Below are 21,351 nucleotides of genomic sequence, written 5' to 3'. Positions count from 1 at the left end.
TTGCTCTGTCTCACTCACCTGATTACCATCGGTGTATTCCTTCTCGGATTCACTGCCATCATCTTCTGTCACACAATTTCCATTTTCCACTTCATTACCTCCACTGTTTCCATCGATCACTGATTCAATGCGACGTGACATATAATCTATCTGTAGCTCTTGGCTGCGAATCTACAACCAGGAGAAAACAACATTTACACACGTGTCTGATATTTGTTGTAAGATATCAATTAAATTTGGTATTTAAAGTACTTACATAGACAAGGACATGTTCACATTGCTCTACGCATTTGATTCTGTTGTAAGTGGATTAAATTTGATGACATTGGTAACTAAAACCTGTATGATAATGATATCAAGAATGTTCTAGCCAGTAAGTGAGAGGTATGCAACATAGAGCCCATGGACTGCATGTGGTGAATAGAACAAAATATTTGGCCCATGAGTCTGTCTAGTTTTCTGTAAAACAGGTTCACGTCAAAATAAAACACAGTGCACTTCCTAACTTCAAGTGAAAGAGGTAAATGTCTCTTTCATTGCAACAGAATATGCACCTCAAGTTCATACTTGAGAGAAAATATTCCAAGGCTTTATAACACACTTCTTATGAATATCTGTTCAGAGGCTCTTGAGTTTTTACATGCAGAAAGATAAAGAAGGTAAAACTAATAGGCATAACTCTTAGAGCTACTGATTGTGAACATAACCAGAGGAAAAGTATAAAACTTAGTAATAATTTCAGGCTTTCTTTCTTTCTTTTACATCTGACAATTCCCTATGAGTTCCTTGGTTTGACGACTCTTTCCAATCACCTGCAATAGTTTTTAAGACTCAAGTGTCAAGAAAAGAAATAACTCATGGCAGAATTAACACACTGAGAGGTATATGGCAATGAGTAAGCTTGGTCACTGTTAAATAAGCACACACATAAATATGCATAAACTGAGCGGAATTCAAACCCATGAAAGTAGCGTTCATTCCAGCCTAAATCTGACAACTCTTTGGCAAATACTGGCCACGGCTCATTCCCTTCTATTGCCAAATGGCCTTTAAGAAACAGACTACAAGGAACTAGCTACTGTCATCAATGCAAATTCAGCTCACAGTGGCCACTTATAAAAACAGCACTGTATCTAACAAAAGATATTTCATTCCATGTTAAAATTACTACCCATGACATGTAGTGACAGAATTCCTAAAATAGTACTTCAAAAACCCCCTATGATTCACTTATGACATTTTTGAGGAACATAACACTATGTGTTGTGATTATCGCTAAAAGTATAAAGGGTTATAAAGCATTTATGTGATAGCGTGGACAAAAAGCCAGTAAGGGTTCTATACATACTGATTCCTGATATAGTGATTGCTGCAATTCAACTACCCGCAACACTGATTCAATGCGACGTGTCATATCATCTATCTGTAGGTCTTGGCTGCGAATCTACAACCAGGAGAAAACAACATTTACACACGTGTCTGATATTTGTTGTAAGATATCAATTAAATTTGGTATTTACAGTACTTACATAGACAAGGACATGTTCACATTGCTCTACGCATTTGATTCTGTTGTAAGTGGATTAAATTTGATGACATTCGTAACTAAAACCTGTATGATAATGATATCAAGGATGTTCTAGCCAGTAAGTGAGAGGTATGCAACATAGAGCCCATGGACTGCATGTGGTGAACAGAACAAAATATTTGGCCCATGAGTCTGTCTAGATTTCTGTAAAACAGGTTCATGTCAAAATAAAACACAGTGCACTTCCCAACTTTAAGTGAAAGAGGTAAATGTCTCTTTCATTGCAACAGAATATGAACCTCAAGTTCATACTTGAGAGAAAATATTCCAAGGCTTTATAACACACTTCTTATAAATATCTGTTCAGAGGCTCTTGAGTTTTTACATGCAGAAAGATAAAGAAGGTAAAACTAATAGGCATAACTCTTAGAGCTACTGATTGTGAACATAACCAGAGGAAAAGTATAAAACTTAGTAATAATTTCAGGCTTTCTTTCCTTCTTTCTTTTACATCTGACAATTCATTATGAGTTCCTTGGTTTGACGACTCTTTCCAATCACCTGCAATAGTTTTTAAGACTCAAGTGTCAAGAAAAGAAATAACTCATGGCAGAATTAACACACTGAGAGGTATATGGCAATGAGTAAGCTTGGTCACTGTTAAATAAGCACACACATAAATATGCATAAACTGAGCGGAATTCAAACCCATGAAAGTAGCGTTCATTCCAGCCTAAATCTGACAACTCTTTGGCAAATACTGGCCACGGCTCATTCCCTTCTATTGCCAAATGGCTTTAAGAAAGAGACTACAAGGAACTAGCTACTGTCATCAATGCAAATTCAGCTCACAGTGGCCACTTATAAAAACAGCACTGTATCTAACAAAAGATATTTCATAGCATGTCAAAATTACTACCCATGACATGTAGTGAGGGAATTCCTAAAATAGTACTTCAAAAACCCCTATGATTCAACTATGACATTTTTGAGGAACATAACACTATGTGTTGTGATTATCGCTAAAAGTATAAAGGGTTATAAAGCATTTATGTGATAGCGTGGACAAAAAGGCAGTAAGGGTTCTATACATACTGATTCCTGATATAGTGATCGCTGCTCTTCAACTACCCGCATCACTGATTCAATGCGACGTGTCATATCATCTATCTGTAGCTCTTGGCTGCGAATCTACAACCAGGAGAAAACAACATTTACACACGTGTCTGATATTTGTTGTAAGATATCAATTAAATTTGGTATTTACAGTACTTACATAGACAAGGACATGTTCACATTGCTCTACGCATTTGATTCTGTTGTAAGTGGATTAAATTAGATGACATTGGTAACTAAAACCTATATGATAATGATATAAAGACTGCTCTAGCCAGTAAGTGAGAGGTATGCAACATAGAGCCCATGGACTGCATGTGGTGAACAGAACAAAATATTTGGCCCATGAGTCTGTCTAGTTTTCTGTAAAACAGGTTCATGTCAAAATAAAACACAGTGCACTTCCCAACTTTAAGTGAAAGAGGTAAATGTCTCTTTCATTGCAACAGAATATGCACCTCAAGTTCATACTTGAGAGAAAATATTCCAAGGCTTTATAACACATTTCTTATGAATATCTGTTCAGAGGCTCTTGAGTTTTTACATGCAGAAAGATAAAGAAGGTAAAACTAATAGGCATAACTCTTAGAGCTACTGATTGTGAACATAACCAGAGGAAAAGTATAAAACTTAGTAATAATTACAGGCTTTCTTTCTTTCTTTATTTTATATCTGACAATTCATTATGAGTTCCTTCGTTTGACGACTCTTTGCAATCACCTTCAATAGTTTTTAAGACTCAAGTGTCAAGAAAAGAAATAACTCATGGCAGAATTAACACACTGAGAGGTATATGGCAATGAGTAAGCTTGGTCACAGTTAAATAAGCACACACATAAAAAATATATAAACTGAGCGGAATTCAAACCCATGAAAGTAGCGTTCATTCCAGCCTAAATCTGACAACTCTTTGGCAAATACTGGCCACGGGTCATTCCCTTCTATTGACAAATGGCCTTTAAGAAACAGACTATAAGGAACTAGCTACTGTCATCAGTGCAAATTCAGCTCACAGTGGCCACTTATAAAAACAGCACTGTATCTAAAAAAAAAATTTCATTCCATGTTAAAATTACTACCCATGACATGAAGTGACAGAATTCCTAAAATAGTACTTCAAAAACCCCTATGATTCAACTATGACATTTTTGAGGAACATAACACTATGTGTTGTGATTATTGCTAAAAGTATAAAGGGTTATATAGCATTTATGTGATAGCGTGGACAAAAAGGCAGTAAGGGTTCTATACATACTGATTCCTGATATAGTGATCGCTGCTCTTCATCTACCCGCATCAGTGATTCAATGAGACGTATATCATCTATCTCTTGCCCTTGGCTGCACATCTACAACCAGGAGAAAACAACATTTACACACGTGTCTGATATTTGTTGTAAGATATCAATTAAATTTGGTATTTACAGTACTTACATTGACAAGGACATGTTCACATTGCACTATGCATTTGATTCTGTTGTAAGTGGATTAAATTTGATGACATTGGTAACTAAAACCTGTATGATAATGATATCAAGGATGTTCTAGCCAGTAAGTGAGAGGTATGCAACATAGAGCCCATGGACTGCATGTGGTGAACAGAACAAAATATTTGGCCCATGAGTCTGTCTAGATTTCTGTAAAACAGGTTCATGTCAAAATAAAACACAGTGCACTTCCCAACTTTAAGTGAAAGAGGTAAATGTCTCTTTCATTGCAACAGAATATGCACCTCAAGTTCATACTTGAGAGAAAATATTCCAAGGCTTTATAACACATTTCTTATGAATATCTGTTCAGAGGCTCTTGAGTTTTTACATGCAGAAAGATAAAGAAGGTAAAACTAATAGGCATAACTCTTAGAGCTACCGATTGTGAACATAACCAGAGGAAAAGTATAAAACTTAGTAATAATTTCAGGCTTTCTTTCTTTCTTTTACATCTGACAACTCCCTATGTGTTCCTTGGTTTGACGACTCTTTCCAATCACCTGCAATAGTTTTTAAGTCTCAAGTGTCAAGAAAAGAAATAACTCATGGCAGAATTAACACACTGAAAGGTATATGGCAATGAGTAAGCTTGGTCACTGTCAAATAAGCACAAACATAAATATGCATAAACTGAGCGGAATTCAAACCCATGAAAGTAGCGTTCATTCCAGCCTAAATCTGACAACTCTTTGGCAAATACTGGCCACGGCTCATTCCCTTCTATTGCTAAATGGCCTTTAAGAAACAGACTACAAGGAACTAGCTACTGTCATCAATGCAAATTCAGCTCACAGTGGCCACTTATAAAAACAGCACTGTATCTAACAAAAGATATTTCATTCCATGTTAAATTTACTACCCATGACATGTAGTGACAGAATTCCTAAAATAGTACTTCAAAAACCCCTATGATTCACTTATGACATTTTTGAGTAACATAACACTATGTGTTGTGATTATCGCTAAAAGTATAAAGGGTTATAAAGCATTTATGTGATAGCGTGGACAAAAAGCCAGTAAGGGTTCTATACATACTGATTGCTGATATAGTGATTGCTGTTCTTCAACTACCCGCATCACTGATTCAATGCGACGTGTCATATCATCTATCGGTAGCATTTGGCTGCGAATCTACAACCAGGAGAAAACAACATTTACACACGTGTCTGATATTTGTTGTAAGATATCAATTAAATTTGGTATTTACAGTACTTACATAGACAAGGACATGTTCACATTGCTCTACGCATTTGATTCTGTTGTAAGTGGATTAAATTTGATGACATTTGTAACTAAAACCTATATGATAATGATATAAAGGCTGTTCGAGCCAGTAAGTGAGAGGTATGCAACATAGAGCCCATGGACTGCATGTGGTGAACAGAACAAAATATTTGGCCCATGAGTCTGTCTAGTTTTCTGTAAAACAAGTTCATGTCAAAATAAAACACAGTGCACTTCCCAACTTTAAGTGAAAGAGGTAAATGTCTCTTTCATTGCAACAGAATATGAACCTCAAGTTCATACTTGAGAGAAAATATTCCAAGGCTTTATAACACACTTCTTATGAATATCTGTTCAGAGGCTCTAGAGTTTTTACATGCAGAAAGATAAAGAAGGTAAAACTAATAGGCATAACTCTTAGAGCTACTGATTTTGAACATAACCAGAGGAAACGTATAAAACTTAGTAATAATTTCAGGCTTTCTTTCTTTCTTTCTTTTACATCTGACAATTCATTATGAGTTCCTTCGTTTGACGACTCTTTGCAATCACCTTCAATAGTTTTTCAGACTCAAGTGTCAAGAAAAGAAATAACTCATATCAGAATTAACACACTGAGAGGTATATGGCAATGAGTAAGCTTGGTCACTGTTAAATAAGCACACACATAAATATGCATAAACTGAGCGGAATTCAAACCCATGAATGTAGCGTTCATTCCAGCCTAAATCTGACAACTCTTTGGCAAATACTGGCCACGGCTCATTCCCTTCTATTGCCAATGGCCTTTAAGAAACAGACTACAAGGAAATAGCTACTGTCATCAATGCAAATTCAGCTCACAGTGGCCACTTATAAAAACAGCACTGTATCTAACAAAAGATATTTCATAGCATGTCAAAATTACTACCCATGACATGTAGTGAGGGAATACCTAAAATAGTACTTCAAAAACCCCTATGATTCAACTATGACATTTTTGAGGAACATAACACTATGTGTTGTGATTATCGCTAAAAGTATAAAGGGTTATAAAGCATTTATGTGATAGCGTGGACAAAAAGCCAGTAAGGGTTCTATACATACTGATTCCTGATATAGTGATCGCTGCTCTTCAACTACCCGCATCACTGATTCAATGCGACGTGTCATATCATATATCTGTAGCTCTTGGCTGCGAATCTACAACCAGGAGAAAACAACATTTACACACGTGTCTGATATTTGTTGTAAGATATCAATTAAATTTGGTATTTACAGTACTTACATAGACAAGGACATGTTCACATTGCTCTACGCATTTGATTCTGTTGTAAGTGGATTAAATTTGATGACATTGGTAACTAAAATCTATATGATAATGATATAAAGGCTGTTCTAGCCAGTAAGTGAGAGGTATGCAACATAGAGCCCATGGACTGCATGTGGAGAACAGAACAAAATATTTGGCCCATGAGTCTGTCTAGTTTTCTGTAAAACAGGTTCATGTCAAAATAAAACACAGTGCACTTCCAAACTTTAACTGAAAGAGGTAAATGTCTCTTTCATTGCAACAGAATATGCACCTCAAGTTCATACTTGAGAGAAAATATTCCAAGGCTTTATAACACATTTCTTATGAATATCTGTTCAGAGGCTCTTGAGTTTTTACATGCAGAAAGATAAAGAAGGTAAAACTAATAGGCATAACTCTTAGAGCTACCGATTGTGAACATAACCAGAGGAAAAGTATAAAACTTAGTAATAATTTCAGGCTTTCTTTCTTTCTTTTACATCTGACAATTCCCTATGAGTTCCTTGGTTTGACAACTCTTTCCAATCACCTGCAATAGTTTTTAAGACTCAAGTGTCAAGAAAAGAAATAACTCATGGCAGAATTAACACACTGAAAGGTATATGGCAATGAGTAAGCTTGGTCACTGTTAAATAAGCACACACATAAATATGCATAAACTGAGCAGAATTCAAACCCATGAAAGTAGCGTTCATTCCAGCCTAAATCTGACAACTCTTTGGCAAATACTGGCCACGGCTCATTCCCTTCTATTGCCAATGGCCTTTAAGAAACAGACTACAAGGAAATAGCTACTGTCATCAATGCAAATACAGCTCACAGTGGCCACTTATAAAAACAGCACTGTATCTAACAAAAGATATTTCATTCCATGTTAAATTTACTACCCATGACATGTAGTGACAGAATTCCTAAAATAGTACTTCAAAAACCCCTATGATTCACTTATGACATTTTTGAGTAACATAACACTATGTGTTGTGATTATCGCTAAAAGTATAAAGGGTTATAAAGCATTTATGTGATAGCGTGGACAAAAAGCCAGTAAGGGTTCTATACATACTGATTGCTGACATAGTGATTGCTGTTCTTCAACTACCCGCATCACTGATTCAATGCGACGTGTCATATCATCTATCGGTAGCTCTTGGCTGCGAATCTACAACCAGGAGAAAACAACATTTACACACGTGTCTGATATTTGTTGTAAGATATCAATTAAATTTGGTATTTACAGTACTTACATAGACAAGGACATGTTCACATTGCTCTACGCATTTGATTCTGTTGTAAGTGGATTAAATTTGATGACATTCGTAACTAAAACCTATATGATAATGATATAAAGGCTGTTCTAGCCAGTAAGTAAGAGGTATGCAACATAGAGCCCATGGACTGCATGTGGTGAACAGAACAAAATATTTGGCCCATGAGTCTGTCTAGTTTTCTGTAAAACAGGTTCATGTCAAAATAAAACACAGTGCACTTCCCAACTTTAAGTGAAAGAGGTAAATGTCTCTTTCATTGCAACAGAATATGCACCTCAAGTTCATACTTGAGAGAAAATATTCCAAGGCTTTATAACACATTTCTTATGAATATCTGTTCAGAGGCTCTTGAGTTTTTACATGCAGAAAGATAAAGAAGGTAAAACTAATAGGCATAACTCTTAGAGCTACTGATTGTGAACATAACCAGAGGAAAAGTATAAAACTTAGTAATAATTACAGGCTTTCTTTCTTTCTTTATTTTATATCTGACAATTCATTATGAGTTCCTTCGTTTGACGACTCTTTGCAATCACCTTCAATAGTTTTTAAGACTCAAGTGTCAAGAAAAGAAATAACTCATGGCAGAATTAACACACTGAGAGGTATATGGCAATGAGTAAGCTTGGTCACAGTTAAATAAGCACACACATAAAAAATATATAAACTGAGCGGAATTCAAACCCATGAAAGTAGCGTTCATTCCAGCCTAAATCTGACAACTCTTTGGCAAATACTGGCCACGGGTCATTCCCTTCTATTGACAAATGGCCTTTAAGAAACAGACTATAAGGAACTAGCTACTGTCATCAGTGCAAATTCAGCTCACAGTGGCCACTTATAAAAACAGCACTGTATCTAAAAAAAAAATTTCATTCCATGTTAAAATTACTACCCATGACATGAAGTGAGGGAATTCCTAAAATACTACTTCAAAAACCCCTATCACTTATGACATTTTTGAGGAACATAACACTATGTGTTGTGATTATCGCTAAAAGTATAAAGGGTTATAAAGCATTTATGTGATAGCGTGGACAAAAAGCCAGTAAGGGTTCTATACATACTGATTCCTGATATAGTGATCGCTGCTCTTCAACTACCAACATCACTGATTCAATGTGACGTGTCATATCATCTATCTGTAGCTCTTGGCTGCGAATCTACAACCAGGAGAAAACAACATTTACACACGTGTCTGATATTTGTTGTAAGATATCAATTAAATTTGGTATTTACAGTACTTACATAGACAAGGACATGTTCACATTGCTCTACGCATTTGATTCTGTTGTAAGTGGATTAAATTTGATGACATTGGTAACTAAAACCTATATGATAATGATATAAAGGCTGTTCTAGCCAGTAAGTGAGAGGTATGCAACATAGAGCCCATGGACTGCATGTGGTGAACAGAACAAAATATTTGGCCCATGAGTCTGTCTAGTTTTCTGTAAAACAGGTTCATGTCAAAATAAAACACAGTGCACTTCCCAACTTTAAGTGAAAGAGGTAAATGTCTCTTTCATTGCAATAGAATATGCACCTGAAGTTCATACTTGAGAGAAAATATTCCAAGACTTTAGAACACACTTCTTTTTAAAAAAAATCTCCACCTTGCATTGCATTAGATGTTGAGGTTATATCAGAAATGTTCCATGTAGAGTTCATAGAATTGTAAAGCAAATAATGAATAAAATTAAAAAAATTCTGAAACTGTTAACTTCATCAAAATAATCTCACCTATGTAAATGTAAATGGATATACTATAAATGAATTATTTGAAAGCTTCTGCATTTGTCGCCAACGGTTTTAAAAAAAGATGCATCCCAAACAAATGTTAAGTTGAAAACTTATGTACAAACATATGCAAAGTGAATAACAGTAGCCTCTGACCTCATGAACCGCGAGTACCAGATATCACATTAATGTTCAGCAGTTCAAAACTACATACAGATTTGCATTACAGTCTTGACATGTTTCTCTATTCTTCATTTCCACATGAATGGGAATCCAAGATGTTTCTGTGACCAAGCTTATACGCTCTTATTTTCTCTGAATATTAATATTATTTTAATTGTTACAATTACTTCTATCTACTGTTTTTATAATTATATTAAAATATTTCAAAAGTAAGGATTTTGAAAAAGTCACATAACCAAAGCAACAGTCAATTCCATCATTCCCTAGTACTCAAGAACATCCTTTGTGTCTAATTAAGTGCAGGTGTAAATATCACACATGATTCGGCCCATTAATATTCATTTCAAATTATTTGGAGCCGTAGTACCAGGAGAAAATAACATTTACAGGCTTGTGTGATAATACTCTGTTACCGGTGTAAAAATCTTCAATAAGTCTGATAATTACAGCACTCATAAAAGAGTACGGCAGTTTAAATATTGCTTGCTGTATGCATCTGATTATTTAAAAAGTATTAATTTTGATTAAGTTTGATATTTATTCCATACACCCTGAAAAATGATGATAGCAAAGAGCTCCACTTACCAACCGCACATGCACTGCATCTTCTTTATGGAGCATCCATCTCAGTGTCTCAAGAAAGTCATTTATGTTCGCGACAGTCACATGGTACATCGCTTTCATCTCTGGTATAATGATCTGCCACCAAGAGAAAATAACATTTACACTTGTGTGTCACAGTAATCTGTTATTTATGGAAAGGTCTTCAATGAATTTGGCAAAACAAAAATATGCAGGCAGAGATTTCAGCACAGAACTTTCTCAATATGAAACAGGGGTGCCAAACACTTTACTGTAACATTTCTTCACAACAGACCTGTAAAGTTGAGTGCTGAGCCAGCACTGTTGGCAACTCGTGAATTTTAACATGTGTCAAAACAGCCTAAATGAAATAGAGGGACAAGACATTCAGATAGTGATAAACAGAAGCAACCAACAAATTGCAATTAGTTGGTTTGTTGATTAGTCCTATATATGTACACAAACATGCATTTATTCTGTTTTGTTTTAGAAATGAATTGGTCAGCAATACTTAAAGCATGTGTGTACACCAGCCCTCAAAAAATACACTTCCTATAAATGCATATCTTATTTTGGATCAGTGGTACCAAAATGAATATTCCTTGTCAAAATATATGTGCAATTCATTTTGATACAAAGATTATCACCTCTGATTGGACTAGTGCTTGTCTAACCTCTAAGAAACTGCTTAAATATCTGGTGCATGGTCATCCCTGACATTGGTGAGATTTTAGGTTCTCACAGCAACAAGTATGAATATGACTGTCTTCTAGGACGTTAATTAACACATCAGCTTTGATCCTTTTCCCTGTTGACAGAAGTAGCAAGCACCTCTAAAAATGTCAGTTAGCTGACACTATGAAATTCACTCTTGACACTTCAAGAGCTCCCCAGATTTATCATGATGACCAAGACACATCACTGCATCTTGAGGAGTGAGATTACTAAACTTCACATGTTTAAATTGTCCCTAATTTTTATTTCTGTGTTAACCTACATCCACGCATGTGTATTTACAAAGTTCTCACTTTCATTATCATCCAAAGAAAACTGCATAGCCCTTCTTTCTTTCCTTCGTGGCAACTAAATCCTCCGCTTGATTGGGCTAATCTAAAAGTTTACAAACTGTCAAGTAACTCATTATGTAATTTTCTCTACTTGCCACTTACACCATATATACACCCCAGGACTTTATTCTGACATGTTCAGTCAGACAGAGAGACATTGTACCTACCCTTAAAACACATAAAGTCATAAACATCATGAACAGGAACCAGACTACTTTAGTGGGTAGTACAGTGAATAATTGCTCCATAAAAGTTATCATCCCTGCCGGTACTTTGTCTTTGTAGGCCATGATCGAAGGTGCTGGTCCTTGTAACAACAATATAACTGCAACAGAATATTTAGACTATTAGTACGATCATTTAAGCGAACTTCATATTGTGGTCTCCCTTGACAAAACTGACACTCGTCTGCTCAAGAAATCCCTTTCTTTTAATGAATCTCTATTGTCGTTACTATATTAAAAAAACACTGCTATTTTATCATATCCTGAGCAGTTTCCCACCCAACCACAGCAATTAGTAGAGCTGTTTTTTGTGTAGATCATCTTTAATCTTATACAAATATTATGGGAGCACAAAAGATTCTGAACTTCGTGGTAGCAGACATTCTCAGAATACAATATGTCCCTAATTTATTCATGAATACAATTTTGATTATTTGTTATTGCTTCTAAATATTTGAACTTAGCAAATGTAGTGCTTATTCTTTAGCATATTAATTTTTGTAGCCGGTAATATCAAGGCAGTCTAGCCTAAACGTCTGAATTAGGGCTCCCAAGCATAGTTTCTAATACCTCCAGAAAAAAAAGATGTTAATCACTGCAACCTACGTCTCTAGTTAGTTATAAATTTGTAATATTCAAAGACATTTCTACGTAATGTTAAATCACAAATCAGAATTGGATCTCTTTTAATTCATTCTTAGGAACTAAATTCCGAAAAAACTTTTTTAAGTAACACTCGTTTGTTAGTAGACAGTTGCAATTGCGATATTTATCACGGTATTCTCATTATATAATTACATCCTAATAAACGTTTTTACATCCATGTTAAACACAAGCAACTTAAAAGAAATTTAAACATCCAATATTCCACTTACTAATGTCTATTTCCTCCACTGCTCACCAAAAAGAAAAAAATATTGTGACGTGGGTTGGTAATTACGACCTTGGTTGTCAACCCTTGATTTTTGTGGTCTGCTGCCTTTGCTCCGATCCGACTGTAAACTTGGTTCAATTGTAAGAGACCACGATGTCCTCCAGCAATGCTCAATTTAATAAAAACTAAAACTTTTTTTAACAGCACAAAATTATCTACTCTACAACACACTTCTCTTCCATCCGATTCACAGCTCAGCTCTTTTCGCAATGACCCGAAAGCCGATTGTCAACGGCAGTAAACAAACACAACAATGCACGTTATTTGTTTATTCGGCATTGTTGTGTTGCATTATTGTCGTCAACAACAATGATAAGGTTTTATATGAACTCCTGCGTGCATTGTTATGTTACCTAAGAAACTAATTGTTGCGTCATCTGAATTTCAGGGACAAAATCAAATCGGCGAAAATTCACCGCCTTCTAAGACCCAGTCGAGCACAGAAGGAAATACAGACTCACTGAGTTTCTTTTGTGACGCCGGCAGAGGGGCAGAAGACGCAAATGTTCCTCTGCCAGCTTTTGAGCATTATTTTTCGGCAGAATTTGGCCTTAATTGTCAACAAGGATTTCTGGACGCCACTGAAGAAGTCGACATTCAGCAGTTTATTAACAATGAGGTTAGGGTCAACTCTGCTTTGGATTACAACAATTACGTGGGCCCAACACTGATTCGTGAAAGTATTTGACCTATTTCCAGCCCTCTCTCCGACTCGTAAATTCCGTGCAGTTCAAAATCACACGACACAAAAGTTACAACACCAGGTCAGGTTATGACAGGTAGATGGAACAGTGGGTCAAACAGAAGTCACCCCAAAAACTGCTGAATCAGTTTGAAGCGTGTAATTTACATAAAAGTCCACGTAACTAGAATAAGTCCAGTGTCTTTCACCTTGAGTTTCGTCACAAATTCCTTCAAAACCTGCATCCGTAGAGATCGTCTAACGCGAGATATTCGCTGCATCAGTTTCCATACTTGTTACCCATAATTCCAGTTCCTGTTCTGATCCAAATGTTTATTTCCTTTCCAGATTCCAGAAATGGACGATATTCAGTTTGCAACTACTGTGGGAGATATCATGACAATTTCAATTTAGAATAATTAAAACTTAATAGTTAAATTGTTTTCAGTTAAATACTTAAATTGTTTTTAGAAAATTGGTTAAAGTTTTTTGTTAAATAGATGGCTCTAGCAGACAAAAATAAGGACAGAGTAGAAATTGTGCGGAGGCAGTGGGCTGGTCACTCACTACTGACAAATGCACACTTTGAAAAGACCAGGAAGAGATTGGTATCGCAATACACGAGTATGTGTACTGAAACATTTAGCAATAATATTCTGGTGTGGGGGAACATTTTTTATTTCAACATTCTCAAGATAACAAATGGTCGCTGCTACTTACGTTACATGACTGAAACTTCGGCCTCTGAATAGGAGATCCAAAACAACCCAGAAGGCTCAAAATTGTAATCACTTTTCGCTTATGTACGACATGCTTAATTTGGCCCACAGTTTAACAATGCACCCCTCCACATTTGTCTTATTACCAGTCATATTTCGTTCTATGTAGGATTTGAGGTTGTGGTGATGCAAGCAATTTTTATTTTTTATTTTATCATACAAGTATGAAAACCTAGCTCAGTGTTCTGCCAACTTCTCACTGGAGTCGGCTTGCGTGTGTATAAATATAAACAATTAGTCCTATTTAATGACCGCAATAAAATAATGATTGTCTGGCTTGCCACTTTGAATCACAAGATCTAAAATCACAACACTAATAAATATTTCACTTACACTCACAGTATCATCATGGCACTACAGACTAATTATTCCGTGCGGACATTAAAGACACAAGTTATTTGAATACGAAAAATCACATTAACACACACCGTCAATGTATAATTTCTGCATAATAGTCACCTCATTTAAAAGACGCATCCAATGTTTGATAGACGCCTGTTTAACGTGTTTTGTCCACGGCACTCCCAGTATCGAAGTACATGTACTCATAGCTCATGTCAACTTTGTTAATGGAAGTATCATTACGCCATGTAGTGCAACTCTCTAGCACATAAACGGAACAGACCTAGTGACACCTACAAACACAATCTGCTTTAAAAATAAACAATTCGGAGTTCTGCAGCGTAAACAGGGATTATTTACTTCAGAAACATTAACCCTTGTAATGGCTGAGTTGTCTTCTTTGATTTACCACTGAATGTTCAAAAATATTTAGGCGACTTTAAGCTATAAATGGTTAGTTAATATCTAATTGATGCTGATGTGGCTACAAAGCACTTGCACGAGAAAAATGCAAATAAAAATATTAAAAAATTGTGAATATAAGAAATGTATAAGAAAAAGAAAGGTCTTTGCCATTATTTTATTAAATATAAAAATGGTTGACCCCAACATGAACCGAAGAAGAGGTGAATTGTACCAAAATCACTCACAACTGCAATATTCATAAACACAATTTCAGTGAGGTACGTTTACGTGTTTATAAACCGTGGAAGACCATTTGAAGTTGATATACGCTAAACTAAACTAATTAAAGTAAATAAAAGTAAAGCAGGAGATAAAATGGCAGCAAACGTCTGTTCAGATTCAGACGCCCTGAAGCCATGTTTATTAATTTTCTCAACTAGAAAACTGATAAATGCGGACGTAAGATTAATGGCGATCTTACAAACTCAGCTCATGACAAAATACCGACGTGCCTAATTAAGAAACTCCAGTAAGAAGAGGCATTTTTGACAATTAGTAATAATTAATCCGGGCAATAAAGTAAACAACTTTTATGGATACCGTAGATTAATGTCCCTGTTCATAACAGCTCCTCCCACGCACACACAACGTGACCCAGATAAATGCAGTCCACACCCTGGCATTCTACGTCTTTTAAGATACTTTTTAATATTATCCACCCTGGTGGTATTTTACTTTAGGTCTTCCGACTAAAATTCTATATTCATTTCTCCATTTTTCCCTTGTGTACTACATTCTCCGCATGCCTCGTAAAAACCTTGTAAGTAAAGCTAACTAACTAACTAACTAACTCCCTGGTAGCAGAACCCGCAGGTTCAACACCAACAATACCAAAGACCGCCACCGGCCACGATCCTGAGCCAGCTCCATCCATTAGCCATCGTCACAGCCCAACTCCCGAAGATCCATCTTGATGTTACCCTCCCATCTCCTTCTTGGTCTGTCCGGATGGTCTTTTCCATAAGGATTCCTTACCATAAATCTGTATGCACACCTTGCCTACCAACCCCCCATGTGCGCTACATGACCAGTCCATCGGAGCCTGTTTTCAAACGCTTGTAATCTACGTTCTTCCTTCAAGATAAGAGACCATGTTTCACAACCATACAAAATCACTATTTTATATATCCTGACCTTCAGTATTTTGGGTAGTGAATACAATCGAGCGTTTTCCGATTGAATTCTACTCCTAATTTCATCATGGACCTCATTTCTATTTGTTATTGTTGTTCCCATTGCATTTATAAAAATTTAAGCTTCAATTAAACAATAATTATTTGTTCAAGAGTTGTCATTACAACATGCTTTGGCGTCAGTGACCGTCTTCAGGTAACGGGTAACTGATAGCATGACGCACTGGTGCAACGTGCTCAATACACAATGTGGATCATTTTTACTTCATTTTCACAATTATCGTTTAGAGTGGCAGTACTGTTAATTAAATAACCAGGAAATAACTTTGCCGCCTGGAGCGGAGTCTCCATAACAATGGCAGCTTTTGGGTTTGTCGACTTTTGGTCAGTGCAGTTGTGCCCTTTCACCTTCTTATCGCTAAAAATGTGCATATTTATCACCGAACAACTAATACGCCGTTGATCATGACCTAGGCCTATTCGTTACGGTCTGGAGTGCAATACGGTTCATTCAGGCAATTATACTGCATGTATAAGAAACGAGAAAAGAGCCTTATGGGATGCTCAGGCTGGATTGTTGCAGGTGTGGGTTAGAAATTCCAATGCCTTTTCTTACATTGTTATGCAAGCAGGTGTTCCCGTAAAAGCTGACCATTGTCGGTCAATATCTGCACATTGTTGGTAGTTGAAAAAAGACAAAGAGAATTACTCTAAGTTATAATTTAGTTACATTCAGTCATGAATGTAAGAAGTCAATAATTAATATTAAGTACTTTCCCTATAAGAACAGAATACGCGAACATTTAGAAATAATGAGAAGAGGCGTAAGAAAGAATTTCAATTTCATTGCCCTTATTTAAAATAACGTGCGGTTTCAGTATAGTTGATTAATTTTAAAGATGATTTTTGAGGGTCCCGGGCGATGGGCCAGAGAAAAATGTTTCCTTCGTTCGAATCCCGGGAAACATGTTTTCTGTTGCTCGGATAGCAAGCACTAGGGAAGAGTGGCGCTAAGGCAAATTATGTTTTTGTTCCTGGGAAATGATTTGACTGACTAAAGTCACAAGCCCGAAGACTGTCTGAGACCCAGAAGATGAATTTGTAAGAAGCTGTCGTATTTCCTCCTTAGTAAATACTGTGGAACTCGAAATTGAGGGTTGACATTTCTTTACTCGTTCGCTTGTGGCCCGTGAAGAAGAAACATGGCGCGATTATTCCTTAAGACACATGAGAAAACACAGGAAGGTCAGAACTCTGGGAAAAGTGTCCTGAGTTCGATTTCCGGCAAGGGAGCTTCCTTTAGCACCGAAACCAAGCGAGGTAGAACAAAGACGCCAGGATCCGAGTTTTTGCTTCGAAGAGGAGATTTCGGAAACAAAGGCCTCGGCACTGAGTTCGAGTCCCGACAAGGATGGTTTCTGTTCACAGGAACGCAACCGTGATAAAGGAACGACGCCAAGGCAAAATTCTCACAGAAGATTGTATCAACAGAACACACAGCAAGAAGCAAGATACCAAAATGCAGTAAACATATCTACATAGAAGGAACTGCGCCAACCCAACATCATACGAGCATCCAGCCTTAACACGAAAACACGACAAAGCCACGGACGTTTGGAGATCAGTGGACACTAACAGTAACAAAAATGTAGTATGAATATGGAATTGGAAATATATTTTTCATTTATACTAACTGTTGCATGTAACCTTCTTAACTATTTTAACAGGTGACTGTGGTGTTGTAGTAATTCAGTGTATATAGGGACATATATTATAACCTAATAACACAATTTATGGTAAATAGGGCATTTCAGCGTACATATTAACATTTAAATATTGCACTGCACACGCTGAAGTATATCATGAAAATCAGACTACCACGTTAATGACATTACAGTGTACATTACCAAATAGTTTGTGAGAACAGACACGTTTACTTTAGATTATGCTCTTAAAGTAACGAAAGATAGAATAAAATGGGCAGGGTTGTAATTTATAACAAAATCTTCACACCAAAATACAAGATTCTGTCAAAGCAGATTTATCGTAAGACTTGTAAGTGGAAAAATAAAATGAAAACAAATCTGAAAAAAAAAAGTAAAGCAAATTAAATGAATAATGGAAAGAAATTCTTACTCGTAAAAATTTCCAGATAAGCACACACATGCATAAGTGTGTTCGCACATGCACACACGCTTTCAAACAAGATACAAATATGAACAAATGCATTATATTTAATTTGTAACATCCTTGACTGTTTAGTATTTATTTACAATTACTGGGTCACAGATCTTCTACAAGCCTGAAAAAGGTGTCTATGTTATTTTGTATTACAAATTAAGATAATGACTATATATATGTACACTACCCAATTCTGACTGCAATTTGCTATTATTCTTACAGCCCTCGAGCACTACAGGAGCAAATCAGAGTTAGGGTAAAAGGTACAGTAATGTTCTTCTTTATAACTGTTTCACAGATAATAACAACTCATACACTAAAAAAGAAACACTCAGGCACTTGTATAAATGAACAGGGGAAAAAAAAGCTCATCTGAATGGAAGGCTTACCTCAGTTTCATCTTTCTTTATTGAAGTTCCTGATTGTACATGAACCTCATCAGATACCACGCCAACGGAAACTTTTTCACTTCGAACATCAACATCATTTTCCATTTTGATTATATCCATTTTCTGCTGTAAAATTAAAATTAAATTATAAAATTTTGGTAGATATCTCAAAAATCGAGGGAAAGAGTTGTACTCTGAATAATGCATATGAGCAATATTGTAGTAATATGACGATGTTCATGCATGCCTGTCATTACAGCTAAACAAAAAAATATACGTAATTTAAATTCACACAGTGTGTGGAATGTCCAGAATTCAATACAGATTTCAATCATAGTATATGTTGAAGGATATAAAACTATGTAAGGTATGTACACATTTCTGTACTCACCACATGGAAAGGCAGAGTTAATTCTTGAAAAAATACATTTTACATTCACAGGAAAAGAATTTGAACAAGTTGTTCAGTTTGTATGACCTGGAAAGTGGGTGTTGATTCTAAATTATATCTGGGTCCCGTGTTTTAAATTCCCTTCCAGCCTGTGTTTATCCTGCTTCCAAGAAAATCATTGCTTTACATATTAGTTTGGGCAGTTTCCCCACTTCCATATGTATATTACTATTGTATTCATTTTTAAGTATATCAATTTCCTTTGACCGTTGCCTAATGATTACAAAAATTGTATAATTCAATCTTGAACCACACTAAAATCTGTAGTGGCAGCTTAACTAATGGGCATACTGTGTATGTATCATGGCTTAAATTGTTATCCATACCTCCTTATAAATACAAATTAATTGTATCTTCTTAAAGTTATGTGGTCTTATTCTTACAAGTGATCCTCCTTTTGTTTGTACTGTTGCTGATAGTAGCCGAGTGGGAAGAAATGGTAAAATTGGTTGTGTTGGGGGTGTCCAATAGCAACCCCATGTCCATTACACTTCATATAACATAAATTATAAACTGTTAATAACACGCTAATCACTTTAAAATTGGTATGAGAATAATTTCAGAACAAATATTTTATCATACTATGAAGTTCAACTGAAATTAAGTTGAAGACAATGGTAATAAAGAATAGAAAATATACTAGACCAAATAAAAGAGCTGATTTTGAATTTTAAAAATTAAGCACTACACAGAATACTTCAAGCTGCTCCTGCATCATTGCTCTAGATGAAGAATCATTCAAAGATAATCTACTCCAGAATTACAGAATTCAAGAAGTTTCAAAATTTCATATATAATGCCTATTTCTGTTAACACACTCTTTGATTTTATGTGTTATACATAAGTATTAATAATGTATCAGATTGTATTTTTGCATCATATTGTGGTTATACCTGAACATTTGCTCATTTCTGCTTTAACACAACAGTTGTTAACAAATAAAATAATGTGATATATTTGAAATGAAGGGCACACTTAACGAATTTCACCCAGGTATCCTCCTGATTTACATATCTCAAGAACCAAACAATATTCTGCAAATACTAAAAAGAATAAATAAAAAAATGGAATTTTATGAAACTGAGATTAAATGTAATGCACATACGCATTCCCAATATCCAGTCAAAATTACTTATGTTCTTCCCTTTGGGTGAGAAACCAGGTTTCACACCCACACAAAATATTAAGAAAAGACATTGTTGTTACAAATCCCAATATTTGCTGATATACCGCACTGACATTAATAACTTTGGTATCATTGAACATGTAAGAGGTTAGAGTATTCTGATCAATTAGGCGGGACATTCAGCAAGCATTAATAAGCAAGCTGCGTACACTAGTGACCAGTGTGTGATTTGTATGAAACAGTTTGTTTTATCAAACTGGAAGTGCTGTATGATGCAGCGCGATTTTAGAGTGAGACTGCAGAGAAGGTCCAAAAAGATCAACAATTTAAATGTGTGTGAAAAAGATTGAACAAACAAGTTCTGGGTTGGCAGAAAGATGTTTGTGAGGATACCAGAAAACACTGCATGTATACAGACAGCACTTATGCGTAGCCAAGGAAAATCTGTAAAATGGCTACCACAAGAGCTTGGTTAAAAGGCTTAAAAATCAACCATTTTAACCATGATAAGAAGACTTAGAAATGTTTGCTTATAAAATTCAGATCCAACAAGCAGTAATGGATGTTGATGAAGTTCGCTAAGTCATCTTTTGTGATTCATCTCATTAATATTTAGAAGAAGAGCAAACACTTATTCAACACATGTTGTTCTCTGAAGCTCAGTTTCACATAAATCGAAATATCAATAAATAGAATATGCATATCAGAGGCGCTGATGATCCCCATGCTTGGCGTCTGAAAGATGCAGTGTAGGACGTTATTTCATTACATGGAAACATTTTCACAACAAGATAGGGCAAGACTACATATGGCAAATGTTATTTTAGACATATTGAATGAACATTCTCATGATATGGTCAACTCTGACAGATATCCTGGATGATTTGAACTTGGATAAACCTGTCCAAAGTACTCACCACAACTGAATCTCTAATTATTTTCTTCAGGATTCCAGAAGGGCGGAAAAATTAGTTCTCAGACTGATATCACACCCACTGCGTTATCGGAATATTACATTAAGAATAAATCAGTTAATAATACAACAAATACATACATAAACAAAATCCTAGTATTTCTTCTCCATGGTTTTCCAAGTCACTACGTTACTCTACTTTCTGAAGAAATACAATGTAGTTCCTGTAACAGAAACACAA

The 21,351-nt window shown here is 35.7% G+C and overlaps 1 protein-coding gene and 1 long non-coding RNA gene across 8 annotated transcripts in view; one reads left to right on the top strand and one right to left on the bottom strand.

Annotated features, from left to right (window-relative positions):
- Positions 1-21,298, bottom strand: part of LOC147872778 (uncharacterized) — a 27,054-nt gene extending 5,756 nt beyond the window's left edge. For 2 of the 7 annotated variants that reach the window (XR_015536966.1, XM_087355491.1), the window contains exons 1-11: positions 18,621-21,298; positions 11,659-11,816; positions 10,428-10,541; positions 8,987-9,082; positions 7,715-7,810; positions 6,444-6,539; positions 5,169-5,264; positions 3,900-3,992; positions 2,624-2,719; positions 1,349-1,444; positions 19-171 (exon numbers count right to left, since the gene is read on the bottom strand). Coding sequence is in view for 6 of the 7 variants with exons in the window: in XM_087355491.1 (XP_087211617.1) it covers positions 19-171; positions 1,349-1,444; positions 2,624-2,719; positions 3,900-3,992; positions 5,169-5,264; positions 6,444-6,539; positions 7,715-7,810; positions 8,987-9,082; positions 10,428-10,541; positions 11,659-11,781 (1,059 nt within the window). In the remaining variant the exon portion in view is untranslated. Of the gene's footprint in view, positions 1-18; positions 172-1,348; positions 1,445-2,623; positions 2,720-3,899; positions 3,993-5,168; positions 5,265-6,443; positions 6,540-7,714; positions 7,811-8,986; positions 9,083-10,427; positions 10,542-11,658; positions 11,817-12,590; positions 14,440-18,620 lie in introns of those variants that run through there. The other 5 variants (XM_087355486.1, XM_087355487.1, XM_087355490.1 and 2 more) reach the window with 5 other exon arrangements.
- Positions 16,676-20,151, top strand: LOC147872779 (uncharacterized). Its single transcript, XR_015536968.1, has 2 exons — positions 16,676-17,698; positions 18,454-20,151. It is a non-coding gene; the product is annotated as an uncharacterized LOC147872779 (long non-coding RNA).
- Positions 21,299-21,351: the final 53 nt, after the last annotated feature.

Source organism: Zootermopsis nevadensis, unplaced genomic scaffold, assembly GCF_977971745.1.
Source record: "Zootermopsis nevadensis isolate Lab colony 2312 unplaced genomic scaffold, Znev_1.0 Znev_ptg000024l, whole genome shotgun sequence".
NCBI lineage: Eukaryota > Metazoa > Arthropoda > Insecta > Blattodea > Termopsidae > Zootermopsis > Zootermopsis nevadensis.
Note: the sequence above shows the minus strand (reverse complement) of the source record. Positions and strands in the feature narration are given on the sequence as shown.